The sequence below is a fragment of the Phalacrocorax aristotelis genome, chromosome Z (assembly GCF_949628215.1).
Source record: "Phalacrocorax aristotelis chromosome Z, bGulAri2.1, whole genome shotgun sequence".
NCBI lineage: Eukaryota > Metazoa > Chordata > Aves > Suliformes > Phalacrocoracidae > Phalacrocorax > Phalacrocorax aristotelis.
Genome location: NC_134311.1, coordinates 70,056,427 through 70,071,772, shown reverse-complemented (window position 1 = coordinate 70,071,772; position 15,346 = coordinate 70,056,427). Strand labels below are relative to the sequence as shown.

At 39.8% G+C, this 15,346-nt stretch overlaps 1 protein-coding gene across 2 annotated transcripts; it reads left to right on the top strand.

Moving 5' to 3' along the window:
- Positions 1 to 3,840: 3,840 nt before the first annotated feature.
- Positions 3,841 to 15,305, top strand: SUB1 (SUB1 regulator of transcription). 2 transcript variants are annotated; one of them, XM_075080001.1, is made up of 5 exons: positions 3,841 to 4,072; positions 6,078 to 6,150; positions 7,813 to 7,932; positions 12,792 to 12,900; positions 15,061 to 15,305. In XM_075080001.1, the coding sequence occupies exons 1-5, from the start codon at positions 3,903 to 3,905 to the stop codon at positions 15,138 to 15,140; spliced, it is 552 nt and encodes a 183-aa protein (XP_074936102.1). In that variant the 5' UTR covers positions 3,841 to 3,902; the 3' UTR covers positions 15,141 to 15,305. The 2 variants fall into 2 exon arrangements, with proteins under 2 accessions (XP_074936102.1, XP_074936103.1); XM_075080002.1 differs by having other exon boundaries at positions 4,060 to 4,210.
- Positions 15,306 to 15,346: the final 41 nt, after the last annotated feature.

Genomic DNA, 15,346 nt, shown 5'->3' with positions numbered 1-15,346 from the left:
TGCAGCAGAAGATTAAAGCTTTCCTACACAGTAGAGCACAGACCGTGTTAAAAAAAGCTGCACTTCTATTTCCTGAAAAGGTAACTTAATACTTACTGCTCTCTGTGCAAAAGCCCTAGACAGGAAAAGGTTTAAAATCAGTATAAGGAGTCCAATGCTTTTTTCTCACGTTGGAAATTATTTCAGATAGCTATAGAGACAAGACATTCGTCAGCTTCTCAACCTTCTTATCCTAAAGTGAAATTACATTTTTCTAAGCAGTGAAGACAAAGACCCGATGCTTTCACCAAGGTTTTCAGTGATTAGAGCAAAAAAGTGTTAACTTTTAACAACAGGATTTAGATGTTGAACAGTGACCATAACAACAGAATTGTTAATAAAATAATTTATTAACTCACAAATGGAAGTTATCAGTGTTTAGAATACCAAACTGTAATATAATAAACCCACCACCTGAACCCAAGCATAATACAAAATTATGCAAGTGCTAATGCAAACTCAAATTACATATCACATGCACACGAGAAAGGAATCAGTTACAGTATACAAGCAAAAATACTGCCTGGCAGTATCCCTTACTCTTTCTTTCCTGACACTCAGCTGAATTCTTCATCAACCTTTTAAACTACTAAGTACTGAATACTAAAATTTTAAAAAGCTGTCCATCATTCTGCTTGGCCCAAAATGTGTTTCCTACCAGCTCTGCTATTTGTAACTACAGGAGTCAACACTTGCAGTTAGTAATCTCTATGTAATCAGAAGTAGGAGCCTGTATTTTTCAGCATTCCCGTTCAAATCAGAATGCTAAAATTTCTCTTTGAAGAAAAAGCTAACGCTTCAACATTCTTCTCAACCAAAGACACGCGTGATCTGAAATGAGGCAATCAGGCAGTAACTAGAAGAATTTAAGCCCTTTTAAGGCAGCTACAGAGGGAAAGTGTCTGATGAGAGAAAAAAAAAATTACAAAAACCTATTTTAAGAGCTCAGAAAGTGAACTATACCCCTTGGGAGGATAAATGACTCACCCAGAAGGTAAAAGAATAAATTTACCTTGTAAAAATTAAGGCTCCTTTCTCACTTTTCTAAAGCCAGCATTTTTTCTGAGTGTCACTTTCTTCTTTTTAAATAGAATAAAATATAGCAAGGGTAATTTGCCAAAAAGCTCAAACAGCCACTATACTCAACAACCAGAATAATTCTCTAAGAAACCTAGTATTACTGAAAAACAGAACATAAAAACCCCAGCTGTAGCAAACACTCTTTTCCCCTCACTGACCTGTTATTTGGGAATTCAACTATAAAAATAAACTTGGTGCTTGCTTTGGAGGAAATATTGCAGGTGGGAGAAATTAACTCATTAATATCCAGCAGAAAAATCTTTTTCTTCATCATTTTAATTTATTTCGAGGCTGAAAGACTTGATTAAAAATGCAGAAAGAATTGTTGAATTGAATGTGATGCTTCTGCAAAGCAGATAGGGATTACAGAGATCTGAATTGCCATTACTATTCTAATATGAGAAGTTAATAAAAGCCTTGGAAAAATTGGCTATGTATTTTTAAAATTAATATTCTACATGTGGAGACTGCCTTGTGTGGAGTAGGTTTTTTTTGTTGTTGGAGTTAAGCATTAAGTATTAAAAAATCATCTGTTCATCTTCCACAATTATGTGGCTTGACAAGCCTGATATTTGTGCAGTGGTAATAATGAATATATTTGTGTGCAAGTGATTTACTGTGCTTTGATTCTGTATAAAGAACCATATTTTACTATCCAAAGGTCAGGCATGTAGTAAGAACCGTATATTTTTCTATTTTTCTTCTCTATTTGCAAGATATATAACATTATGAGACAGCCAATTTCCAAGAATTAGTTAAAAGAGTCCATTTCTAATTTCTGGTATTAACTTCCTGTTTTGCTGCTACTAAGGTGTAAAAGTGAAAAACTGACTCTCATACTGAGAGCCAGTTTACCTCAGCGGGCTGGTAAGGGCTGTAAAGACCTCATGGATCCCTTCTAAAAACCTCTTCGCCCACCTCCCGTAGGTATTTTTTCAGAAACACTGCTTAGGACTTGCAGCTGCTCATGCTGACTTTGGGGGAACATCCCCTCTTTAAAGATGATGTCTATCCTTCTGGCCCATGTTAGTGAACAGGGATCTTTGGAATTTAAAAATTTTGATTTTAAACACTTTACTAATAGGCATTTGTTCTTGAAACTACAGAAGCCGATGAGCCACCACCCTGCTCCACCTGTACCAAAACCAGCTTTATCTGTGAGCTGGGATTGGGGCTTCCTATTTGGGATAGTTTGCTTGCCACTTTTTACAAAAAGCTTGCATTGTCACTGTAGCTAAAGCACAAGTCTAGAGGCGATATCCCTAAGAAAATTGAATTTTTGGAACTGTCCACTAAAGACATAACAATAAACTATGCGAGCCTGGCAAAACAGAAGTTGAAGGCCAGAGATGGAAGCTGAGAGATAAAGCACTTATTTTATGACTATAACCTTGAGGGGAGCTGAGACACTGATCGAAGAAAACAACCCGGCCCTCAGAAACTGCTGAGAATGGGGTGATAAAGTGTGTAGTCAAGGAGACCTAATTGGAATGTAGATAAGAACTAAAACAAAGTGCCCAGTAGGGGAAATATCCTTGTTATAACAATAAAAATCAGGCCCATAGGCCAGGAACCGCCCCCCCAGTCCCTTAATCTAGGAGCATGCATGCTGAATTAAAAGTGAGCTGTACCATTGCATCCAAATAAGAAAGACATTAACCAATTATTAGCTGGGGCGTGTGAATATTAGCTGTGACTGACACATTTAACTGTATAAATGCCTTGCAGTTCCTCAGTGTGGTGTGCTCGCTTTGTGGGTTCCCACCTAGCACCAATCTTTGCACAAAAATGACTTGAATAAAATACCTCTGCTCTGTGTGGAGTTTGGCGTTTCACACACCGAGCAAATGAAGCTGCTTTTCGGAACACCAGAGGTAATAATAATAAAGAGAAGGGGACTAAGCTAAACTGATAATATGTATCCGAAGCACTTCCACCCTGCCACACTTACAGCACTACACAACCCACCGGTGCAAACAGCGATAAGCAAACAATAACAGGCTGTGTTAGTTTTGTGTGAAGTTGTATTGACTATGATAATATATTAATGCTGCTAAATCTGAAAATACAAAAGAAGAAAGTACAGGCTCAAACAGACAACACAGGGGAGACGGAACATGAAACCCCTCATGCTCTAAGCATTCTTGGCCTATTGCAGTTTGCAAAGGCTGCTAGAAGCATTCCCCTTTCACAAACTGGGGGCAGAGGACCCTTCCCCCACCTCCCCTCCACAGAGAAGTCATTTTGCTTTATCTCAGAAGCTGTTGTGCTTGTTTAGATGGGCTAAGCCTGCAGACCCTCTTCCAGACCCGACTGAGGAGATGGCATCAGCAGGGCACTCCGGGTGCAGCACTTGCTGGTGTCAACGCGCTACAGAAATAGGCAAGGTCGTCAGATAATATTTTCAAGGTTTGTGGGTTTTTAAAATTTGTTTTTAATCTTTTTTTGCTGGGAGGGCTTTTAAAGAGTACACCCTTAGAAGAGGCGCAGAGACCCGTTTTAACCCTGGGTCCCCCGCGCTTGACCCACGGCCACTGCCCAGACCGGAGCCCCGAGGCTCGCCCGCCCCCGAGCCCGGCAGGAGGGAGCGCGAAGCCCGGGCCACCCGCGCACTAAAGGGGAACCGGCGCGTTCCTGGAGAGCACCTCGGCCGCCCCGGGGCTGCGGTTTCGCTATGCAAAGCCGCCGCAGCGACACCGCCTCACGGCGCTGCCGCGGGCGGGGCTGGTGGGGGACGCCAGATCGAGGGACGGCCGCAGCCTCCGGAAGAAAACCGCCATTTTATGGATTTATTGTTTTTAAGCCTTCCCGTCCCCTCCGCGGCTGGTTTTCCCCTTCGGAGGGGCGCGTTTCCGCCGCTCTCAGCGTGTGGTTGGCGTCAGGCAGCGAACACAGGAACCAGCCCCGCAAGAAGCGCTTACAGCTGCTACCGCCGCCACTGGGGGAAACGGGAGTAAGTAACAAAAGGACGCGTGCCCTTTAAACACCTCCCCCCCGCCCCTTCCCACGTGGTGTAGGGCAGAGGTGGGGATCCGTGATGCGTCACTTCCGTTCCTCTCGCGGAGGCGAGGAGCGGCGAGCGGAGTAGGACGTGAGTGTTGGGGTCCCCTCTCGCGCCCCATCGCAGCCGCCGCCATTTTCTCAGTCCCGCGCCCCAGCCGCCCGCCCCTGGGGCCTCCGTCCGGCAACACTGGCCGGCGCGGGGGGCGACCGTGGGGCGAGGCTTCCGCTTTCCCTCGAGTGGCGGCCGTGCCCTGCGGGAGGGATGCCCTGCAGGAGGGATGTCCCGCTGTGGAGCGGGTCTGGGGCGGGAGAAGCTGCCATGTTGGGGGGGCAAAGAGGATTTGAGTGAGGGAGAAAATGGCGGCGGTAACGCGCCCGGCTGCGTTGCCCCCACGCTGGGATCTGGCCCTGCCCGCTGACGACCCCCGGCCCTGCTTTTTCCTACTGCCTTTTACTCCGTCCGCCGCCGGTGGCCTGCAGCCCGCTTGCTCCCACCCCTCGCCCTTGCCCGCGCCCTCCTGTTCGGGCCCTTGTTCCTTCCCATTGGGGGTAATACTTCTCTCATTCCGTGGATGAGAGGAATAGGGGAGGAAAATGGCGGCTGGGATCCGCCTACTTGGTGTCCCTGGCTCGTCCTGGCTTCTCTTTCCCCTCTATCTTTCCCTTGTCCTCGCTTGGCCCGTCTCATCCCGCCCTCGCTCTCCCCGGTGATTCGGTGTCTGCTCACGCTCTCCCTGCCGCCCTCTCCCGAGGGGCACCAACCACCCCTTATTTCTTTTTCCTTTGGTTTCCGCTCCCACCTTCCTCCATATTGTCACTCCCTCATCCTGATGCAGACCCTGGGGCTATCCCCTGCGGTGCCCGCGCCCCTCGCGTATCCGGCTTCTTCTTTTTCGTCTCCCCGGTTTCATGCCATCGCTGTGCTTATTTTGACGTTGCCCCATTCCAGCTCACCTCTGCCTCCATCCTGCAGCGTGGTTACGTGTGCTTCCCCATACCTTGTTTCATTTTCGGTGCTCCAGCTTCCATCGTTGTCCCTCAAGCTATTACGACAGAACTTACCCGACTTCAGAACCGCGTTCATCTGTTAGCATTAATCGGACTGTTTTTTCATTTGCATATATCTTTTTCACTGCCCGTTTAAAAACACTGCTCTTCCTTTTTGTTTCCTGAGATATGCTTATTTAATCTTTTCTTAGCCTTACCTAACCGTAGTTTATTTTACTCAGTTTCTCTCTGGGATGCTAATTTTTATTCTGAAAGAACAAATGAGCTGTTTATTTGTTACAAGGAGTTTCTAATAGCAGGCAGGATGTGCAACTGCTATATCTAACCACATGTTTGCATATTAGATGCAGAAGCACACCTGGCAGCGTGCATTCAAGGAAAGTTGAATGTCCGTTCATGTGGCAAATGCGACAGGAGTAGAAATATTAATTGCAATACTGTAGCTCACTGTATCTGAGGTGTTTTTCAGACTTTTGTATTATTGGTGGGCGCACTTTAGCTGAATGTATGATGACTATGCACCGTGTTGCTTGCAAATCCAACTGGGCAAAATGCCCATATAAGAGTGTAGGTAATGCTGGGTCCTTAATGGTTTATAATTGTGAATGTAATATAAAAAATTTAACTGGAGGAGAGCATTGTGTTGTATGTTTTACATTGTGGTTCCTGCCCTACCTAGGGGTATATGAAACTTAGTCCCTTTCTATTCAGTTCAGAAACTAAAACATTACATTTAATGCAGTTGCAGCAAAAAGGGGAAGAAATATAATGACGGAAGAGTGAGATCATGCCTATAATGTGTATTAAAGCTTCTATGAAAAGGCAGGGAAGTCTTTAGGAGGATTTTGAATAAGATGAGCCTTTCCAAGGAGATTTGAAGATGCCTTTATAGCCGTAATGGGACATATTCCTTATATGGTGTTCTCATGTTATTTTTCTCTTCCTAGAATGCCTAAGTCGAAGGAACTTGTGTCTTCAAGCTCATCTGCCAGTGATTCAGATAGTGAAGTTGACAAAAAGGTGAACGTTACATGCAGTTCATTACTAGTCTATTAACTTTTATGTTTCAGGCTGGTGTTCAGGAATTAGGTGAGCATTATGTCACAACATGCATGTCATTCCGTATGATTTATTAAACACTTAGCCCAACACACCTCCCAACATCTACACTAACAATAAAAAACCCTACCTCCCAAGATTAGGGTTTGGGCAGATAGGATGGATTTTGCCTTACAGTAAGCTTTTTTTTAAGTTGCATTTTGTTCTCTTCAGGGTTTTCTGTAAGATCTGTCTAACCACAGGCTTCCTGGAATTCTGCTGCTTTGTGGCAAGTGATAGAAGGCTTCTGTTTAAGCTGCCCCTGGTGGCAAGAATTTAAACTAATTACGAGGACAGACACCACTCCACCCCCACCCCCATTTTGGAATCTGGATTACTTGTCCAAAACTAGAAAACCTCCACTTGCCATGTCCTCTGTGTGCTGCTTGTATATCTTCTTTGCGTGTTCTTTTTCTCCGTTTCTGATTATTATATTTACTGTAATACCATCTGCTAGTTTCTCACTTAAAAGCTGAGTGAACCTGAATGTCTTCGAGTTGATTAATTTTAACATATGTTGACTATTTTAAATCTATAAATTGAGTGTTCCCAGTTATTTAATTTATAAGTTCATATAGGTGTACCAGTCATTATGAACAAAACCAGGAGAAAACCTAGTGAATTTATCTTTTTAAGAAATGCTGGGTGGTAACATAGACACCAGGTGTTCTAGTGTAGTATGTGAAGAGAATAGGTCTCCTTTACTGAATTAGTTCAAACATGACCTGATTGCACTTTGCAAATTAGGCATTCTGTTAGATCTTAATATAAGAGGAAATGGTCAGGCTTGCTTTTTTTTTTTGAGATAAGGGACTAACAGTCTGCTTTAGGAGGCAGTAAGGTGGGTTGGTTTTTCTTCCCCTGTTATAACCTCTCATATTTGTTGGAGCTGTTTGTCTTGAAAAGGGGTTATCCACCATACGATTTGAGCAGGTGAGACTAATTTTTGGTATCTTTGTATGATTTTTTTTTTTTAGGTGGGCATGGTTAATATATAACCTTAAGTAGACATAGTAACTTTGTAGCATTTACAGGCGATACTGACTGAATGTTTTAAAAACATGCTTTATTTATCATGCTGTGGACAGAGATTGGATGTTGATTTAAACCAAAAAATTACTCTGATGGAGGTGGTTTCCAGATCCTTTTTCATTATCTTTTTTTTTTTTTTGAGAGCTGTAAGCTGAATGCAGTTTTAGTTGCACTTAGTGGAAGGAAGGTGAAGTGGAAGGAAGGAAGGTTCTATCAGACTTTAAATTTTTTATTAAAACTACTGAACTGACAGTATTACTGTGCAGAAAGAGTAGGATTTTTGAAATGTATGTTGATCTAATTCAGTTCTCTTTAAAGCCAAAGTATTATGGTGAGCTTCACTGAGAATAAAATTAGGCTCATTTGAAGATTTTTTGAAAATTATTTTTAAATTCCAGTCTTTAGTGTTCAGTATTGGATTCCTGCTTTCACATCAGGCAGGTGATAAATGTGCATTGCATAGTAGTAGTTTGTGACCTATAATGTAAAATTTTCTGTAACTTACAGAATGAGTTGTGCTTCATGCTTTTCTTCTTTTATTCTTGCTCCAAGGCAAAGCGGAAAAAGCAAGCAGCTCCAGAAAAGCCTGTAAAGAAACAGAAGACTGGTGAAAGTTCAAAAGGTGCAGCTTCTTCTAAGCAAAGCAGTAACAGAGATGAGAATATGTTTCAGGTAAAACTGAGGATTCTTAGAGCCTGGTTAAGGTAACATGTTGTATTATATACGGTACAAATCTTATGAGGTGATCTGAATATCTTGTCAGCATAATGCTTGGTCTCCTGAAGCCTTGACCACAGGTGATTACAATGCTAGCACGCAGATGAGGTGCTCAGAAAAATCATTCAGTTTTCAGCAGAGTAAAAGAATCTGAGTTGTAGCAGTTCTAATTCTCATGCCTTTGCCCCGGGTAACTGGGTAATTATTTTTTTGGTAAATACAGCACTTACCGTAAGTATACTGCAAATATTAGATCAGGACTGTCTCTACATGGAAGTGTTTTTTAATCAGGGCTCTTGAAAGAAAGGTTCTTGGAATCTGAAGTATGGACTCTTCATTACAATTTAACTAGGTCAAGGGCAACTTAGGTCCTGTATTACAAGGCAGTATCTTGGAATAGGTGTTGCTTGTTTCTTTGTTTTATGATGCAGATTTTTCTCACTGAACATCCAGAAAGATTGTAATTTTTGACATTGTCCTTTTTTTTAAGATGGGATGAATGTACATTTTTCCTGTAGTAAGATGCATTTGTGAATTCAGGGTATTGCAGTTCCTTGGGTTAGCCCAGGCAGTAGCAGTGTGTGCTGAAAGCTATACAAGAACAGCTGTGCAAGAATTCTGTAGCGCAGAATTACCTGTTCTGGGGTGTGGATCACCACTTATTAAATGTCTCTGACTAGCTGGCTGGAAAGGAACTTAAATTTTCAGACACTTTGATTCTGAAGTTTAGGAAAAGGTATGGGAGAGGTGTCTAATAAGATGGCCCCAACACTGAGTTAGGCAAAAGAAGTGGTTTTGAACTGTAGCTGTGTAAAGTAGTGCAGCAAAAAAAAGTATCTTTTGTAGAGAGACCACCTGCTTAACTGATACTGTAGTACAGGGCAGTTATTTTTAATGTATCAGTTCTTGCTTTCCTCTTTACTTATAGTTGGGAGGGAGAGCTTCAGTTGAAGGCAATGCCTGGACTTTGCTATCAAAGGAAGAATATAATATTTTTAGTTCTGCTGGGGCATGGTTTGAACCACGTAGGAAAAATGTGACACCTTGTGAGGTGAACTGCAGTTGGAACTCAAAAAAACTGTATATAAGCTTTATGCTATGTTTGTAATAAGTTCAGAAATTTGAGCCTTGGAAAAGCTGTTAAAATTTTTAATGCTTCCTGGTGCAAAGAAACCCAAACTCTTTCAAATAAAAGCAAAAGTATTTGTGTGCTCTGATTTCTTTCAACCTTTTTGACCTAGAATAATAAAAAGTTACTAAAAACAGACAGCAGAGGACTATTAGTCTGATAAGAACAGGATTCTTGCAGTGTTGAGTCTAATACATAAAAAATATTTTACTATCACCTTGACCTAAAACATTAGTGCTACTTAGTCTCTGCCTGCCTTTTAGTTAATCAACAACAAAAAATTTTTTTAGATCGCTTATTGTGTACATGAAGCATTGTGACTTTTTTCATGCTCCATCAGCTTACGTGTGTTAGCTAAGAAGGAACTATTTCAGTGTAGAAATACCCCTATCTCTCCCATACAGGAGACCATGCTAGAAGCTGGTTAATTTTTTAGGTATGGTTTTGTGTGTTCTAGGACTATTAGTAAAAGCAGAAACCCCGCCTTCTGCTTTCCCATGGCAGTAAAAAGATCTCTGTGCAAGTTACTTTGCAGTACAACTTACAAGTGTGGCTTCAACTGATGGAAATCAGGCTGTAAAGTACTCATAGGATAGTCAGAAGTTCTGTGGCGTCCATACTGTGTGTGGGAGTGGCAGCAAATGATGTTAAACTTAAGAGGCTTGTTGTTCTACACTGTCAGATTGTGTTCTTAAAGTATACAGCTTCCCTTAATATAGAGCTCATTGTGACAGCTGTATTCAGAAAATTCAGCATTTTCATAAAGATCTATGGGGTTTTTTTGAGACTAATGCTGGTGTAGTGGTATTCTTAAAACTAATTATGAAGAGCAGTATAAATGTAAGTAGAAGAGAATTAATTCAGTATAAGAGACCAAGTGTATTTTATTTATTTACATGTCTTGGCCTTTTTAGGTTTTATAGGTATAGTTTGCATTTTGTTAAAGGATTTGGGTGCAGTTCAGGTGTGTAAATTTCTTACTTGCGTTCATGGTGTATTAGTAGAGGCCCTAAGAACAAGCATTATTCATGTTAATGTGGAAGGGTTTAGTGTTGATACATTAGATTACTGTGTGTGGCTTCAAGCCAGTGTGAGCTTTGCGTCAAATCCTGTCATCTACCTGTGCCTGATTTGGATAAGGTTTGTTAATACTGTCAGGATGCAGTATTAATGACTACCCAGAGTGGAACCATGTTGCATGATCAGGCATTTCACTGAAGTTACTTAAAGTTGCCTGTGTGTTGTTGTCCATCCCCCCTCACCCCCCCTTTTTTTTTTCCAGTTTGCGTCGTATTTGCTTTTTGAGTTGTGAGAAATAAGTTCTTTGGTTTCCCATTGTAATGTCTTTACCTATCATATGTTCCTGAAAGTAGATAAATATTTAAGTTTATGTTGCTCTGGAGAGGCTGTTGGTTTAGCACATTCATTCTGAAACTTAGGTGGTCATTGATGTATTTCACAATCCATTTTCAGATCTCACTGTTTACAGAACTGTTTATTGTGCTCCTTCTAATGCTATACATACAGTTATCAGCCAAGAAAGAAGGATGCTTTTTTTGCTGTGTCTGCTTCCATAGTGTGTATACAGTTTAATCAAAGCAAACTGGAAATAGGAGAAGAAATGGTGAAGAAGGTGGTTGCTGAAACTCATACAGGAAGTCAGTTGCATAGCTGTGAAAGGAACAGACACAGTTCAGTGCATTTTACTCTAAGAAACGGAAACCTGGAAATAGTGCTTTTAATGTCTTCTGACTGATATAATTCAATAGACTACTGTAATCTAAGGATCTGTAATGTTTAATAAAAAGCATGCAACGTTGTCTGTGAAGGCTGAACAGCAGTAACTATGCTGCTATAAAGCAATACAACCCTTGGAACACTACTGAAGTTATAGTGATGCAAAGGTGTCTTAGATCAGTGAAATTATTCTAGGACTATCAGCTGCTGTGTGAAAAAATAATTGTTCAGAAATGAATCTGACAGCATTGCAGGAAACTGAACATCAAGAAACAGCAATTTACTTAAATCTAGATTTTCGTTCAGGTTTTTAACCTTAGATGTTAACTGAAGCTGTACCTTAGAAGCCTATTTTAAGCTCTTAGCAGTGGCAGCCTTTGCACAGTGTTCATGTAGGCTCTTTGGGATGTTCTTTGCCAGCAGTGCTGATGGACTTGGGCATGGTACCAAGTTTGGTCTGAAAGAACTGAGCTACCATGACATCATACCTTATTTTTGAATGTTAAATTTGTAGTACTCTGAAAGTATTTAATAAATCAATCAAAAAATACAGTCTTGTAAACTGTAATGCCTGGTTCCTTTTAAGGGATGCTTTGAAGTAGGAAAACTGCTTCAGGCTTACGGTACCTAAAGATGACCTAATTGTTTTAAAATCAATTTTAGAGTTAATTTAGCATAATCTGCATAAGAAGAGAAATTACTTTAATCAAACAGTAAAGCATTCTTTTTTATGTCTGTTTTGTGAAATAACACCTTATAACTTAAACATCTGTGGATTATTTTGATTGATTGGAGAGTTGTTCAGTCTTTCTGGTCAGACTTAATGCTATTAATATGTGTTTGGGCCCTTGTTAAATTGCATCAAAATGCAGGATTCATAAAATAAGGAAGTTGAAAACTGAAGTTAATGTTTTATCAGTAAGGAGTATTCTATTTTGGAATTGTTTACTTTAGAATGTGTTCTTTATTCATAGAGCGTATCCAAAAGGTGCATACAGAATTCTAAAAATTTTTTACATGAATTGTATTTTGTTGTGTTCTTATTATGTAATTTCTGAATCTCAAATTCACATTATGCTTTGAATTTATGTGAAAAAATAGGGGGTTTTATCCGATTTGGAAATACCTTTAATGATCCTAAATATGCAGTATACCCATAGGTGTCAGTGTGACTTCCCCCACCTCCCCCGCCCTCCACCCCCCAAAAAAGGTGCCCTCATAATTCAGTTAAGCCACTGTGGTGCAGAAATTATGAAATTCCAAAGTCATTTTATATCATGCTACGTGCTGGTAAACTTAAAGTATTTGATGGTTTTTTTGAATATCTGGTACAGTGAGATAGTCTTTTAACCACAGTTCCAGTAAAGTGCCAGGACTTGGGAGCAGGCATGGGACAGCTGGTGGCTAACTTTCATCTCCATCTGTATTTGCTGTGTTTTAAAAAAAAGGGAAACAAAAAATAAAACCACAAACAAAAACGCCTCTAGAAATGATGGTTATCTCATGTGAATATCTAATTTGCTTTCTGTACATATGGAATGGACTAAAATTTAGATTTGGGAGTAAAGCTCCCTCTTTCCCTGTTTTTGTTTACAACTGCTGCAAACAAAGATCGTTACAAAAGAGACAAAATTTAATTTCAGAAAACAGTAAATAATTAGTGGCTTTTGTAAGAAGTGTGTTAAGAATATTGGTATTTTTATTCTAGGAGGGCTGCTTTTGCATTGAGCATTGAATGCTCACTCATTTTAAGTTGTTCATCCATTTATATTGTCGTTACTTATTAGCCTACTGACTACTCTGGATTAAGCGTTTGATCTAGTTGTTTCTCTGGTGTCTAAAATAAGCTGCAGTGTGCAGTGTCACATGTCCGAGTCTGATACTGCTGGAAAAAGTGAATGCTGTAATATGTAAAATACCTAAAAGACCTTTATATGTGTTTTGACAGATTGGCAAAATGAGATATGTCAGTGTTCGTGATTTTAAAGGGAAAGTCTTAATTGATATTAGAGAATATTGGATGGATCAAGAAGGTGAAATGAAGCCTGGCAGAAAAGGTATCATTCTGCTTTGTGTTATTCTGTATTAAAACGTCTGCAGTTTGCTGGAGAACTTTGTGTATCAGATTTTTACACTTCGTTGCTACGTGATATTTTTAAAGTAATATTTTTTACTTCTTTATAATTTATACTTTAACAAATTACTAGTTTTCTCTGTCCATTATGAACAAAAGCAAAGTGGATTTATTGGCTTGAGTCTGCTTTCCTAAATGGATCCTTCACGATTTATGGAAAACAAGGCATCAAATACAAGCAAATTCGGTATAGGAGTTATAAACATAGCCACGTTGGTGTTTTCCATCCTTTGATTAACTTAACACAATTTCTATCTTTTATTACAATTGGATTTCTTATTTCAGAATTCACTGAAAAGATTTAATTTACTTGCTTGTGGCAATATGTTAATTTCTTTGAAACAATTATGTCCTTCAATTTCTATCAAATATTAGATTAAAATAAAACATTCAACCTGACTAATTTTGGAAAAGATATACCAAGATTTTAGTTGAGGTGAAAATTCCTCAAGTGTTCAAGTTTTGGTACTGTGCTTCTAATCTGCAGCACAGTATAAGCCATTGTACCTTCAATTGCCACTCTCATACCTGCTTTTTACGGCATGCCTTCACTGGACTGTTTTCAGAACTTTGCCATCTGCAAGACAAGGATGCGAGGATAGTTGCAGTAGTTGTGCTTTGCTTAATGTCATGTTGCGTCTGTTCTGAAAACTGATTAAAAGTAGCCTTTTCTATTGTGCCAAGGCAAGAGGTAAGTATGAAACATTCTGCCCTGCAGATTGAAGACGTTTAATGTATAGTCAGCATAAGGTTTGTTACGTTCTTCTGGTGTGTCCAGGAGCAACTCTGTGAATAGACATTTTGAAAGCTTTTCAACATTTCTTAAACTAACAACTGGGAACAGCTTTCTATGAACAGGTGTACTGGTACTGTAGAGGAAAATTTATTGGTTTGGGTTTGTTGTTGCTACTTACTAAGAAAAGATTAACTTCTAAGGCCTTTAACCTGCTGTGTTTTGAGGTGGAAGTTGTATATGCAGTTTGAGTGGCAAACTCAATGAGATTGGCTGGGTAGACCAAGTGACAAATTACATGATTTAGAAAGAAATGTTTATCAATGTGGCAAAAAGGTCTGAATTTTGTTATGATAAAATTAATAATAATCTGATACAGGATTAGTTGAATGTTCCATTGATGATGCACTAGGAGCTGCTAAAAGCTATGATGGTGCTCTGATAAGACAGTGATGGTAGAAGGAAAAAAAAAAGGCAATGAGCCCCAAAAATAGAATTCAAAGTTTCACCTGTTTTCAGGTCCTGCTCCACCTGCAGGGAGAAAGCAATGAAGGAAGCCTGATCATGGAGGGGGGAGGGTGGGGGTAAATAGCCTGGCTGGAGAGAGTATGTGAGGTAGGCCTGTGAGTCTGAACTTGAATGGAGTTGGCATAGAGATCATAGGGGAAGAATGAGGAGACTAAAGCACAAAGGAAACATGTTTCTGGAGTGGAGCTTGAGGGAGTACAAATTTGGAATTGAGGAGATGGTTGTGGATCACTGAATTATTACTGATTGAATGTTACTAGAAACTACAGTGAATTCGAAGTGAAAAAGTAACTTCCATGTTGGTTTGTGAGTGCCAGGGAGTGGAACAGAGTATCTCCAAAATGTTACTTATACTATGTGTTATTTACAGTGCTTTAAGGAACAGGAGGAAAAAAACCCACCAGAATCATGGTACTTTAAAAGTGCATTGAAGTGCAGTCCATACAGGTATAGCTTTTAGGAGCCACCAGGAATAAGAATTATTTCCAACGTCTCATTCTGGGCTTTTGTGCTGCCTTCTATCAAGGCCAGAGGTGTATTTCACTTCCTATGTTTTAGCCTGACACTTGTGAATTAATTTGTTACACTGTACTAATTTCTTTGTAATTTAAACTTGTCTGGATATAAGCTTAAGTCTGAAGTTAAACTGAAGTGTTCCAAATGAGTAGTTTCAGTTTGTACCTGAGATGGTGGTTGAGGTAGCTCAAGCATTAATAGTTACGACATAGACTTCATGTGTGAACCTGACTTGATAGTAATTATACAAGACCTTGCACTACAATTTTCTTTTTGTCTTAAGTGTTTATTTTTAATGCATTTCAGGTATTTCTTTAAATCCAGAACAGTGGAACCAGCTGAAGGAACAGATTTCTGATATTGATGATGCAGTAAGAAAACTGTAAAGACAGAGCCATACAGAAACTTTAATCATTTTGATTGTTTTAAGCGGTCTTTTTACATTGGCTTTTGTTTTCTAAAATATTGTTTTCCAAGCTATTGTATATTTGGATTGCAAAACGATTTGTAAGATGAATACTTTTTTTATGTGCATTAAAAGTGTATTCTGAGTGAGGCTATTTGTGTATACTTTACTAAAATGAATTGTGTT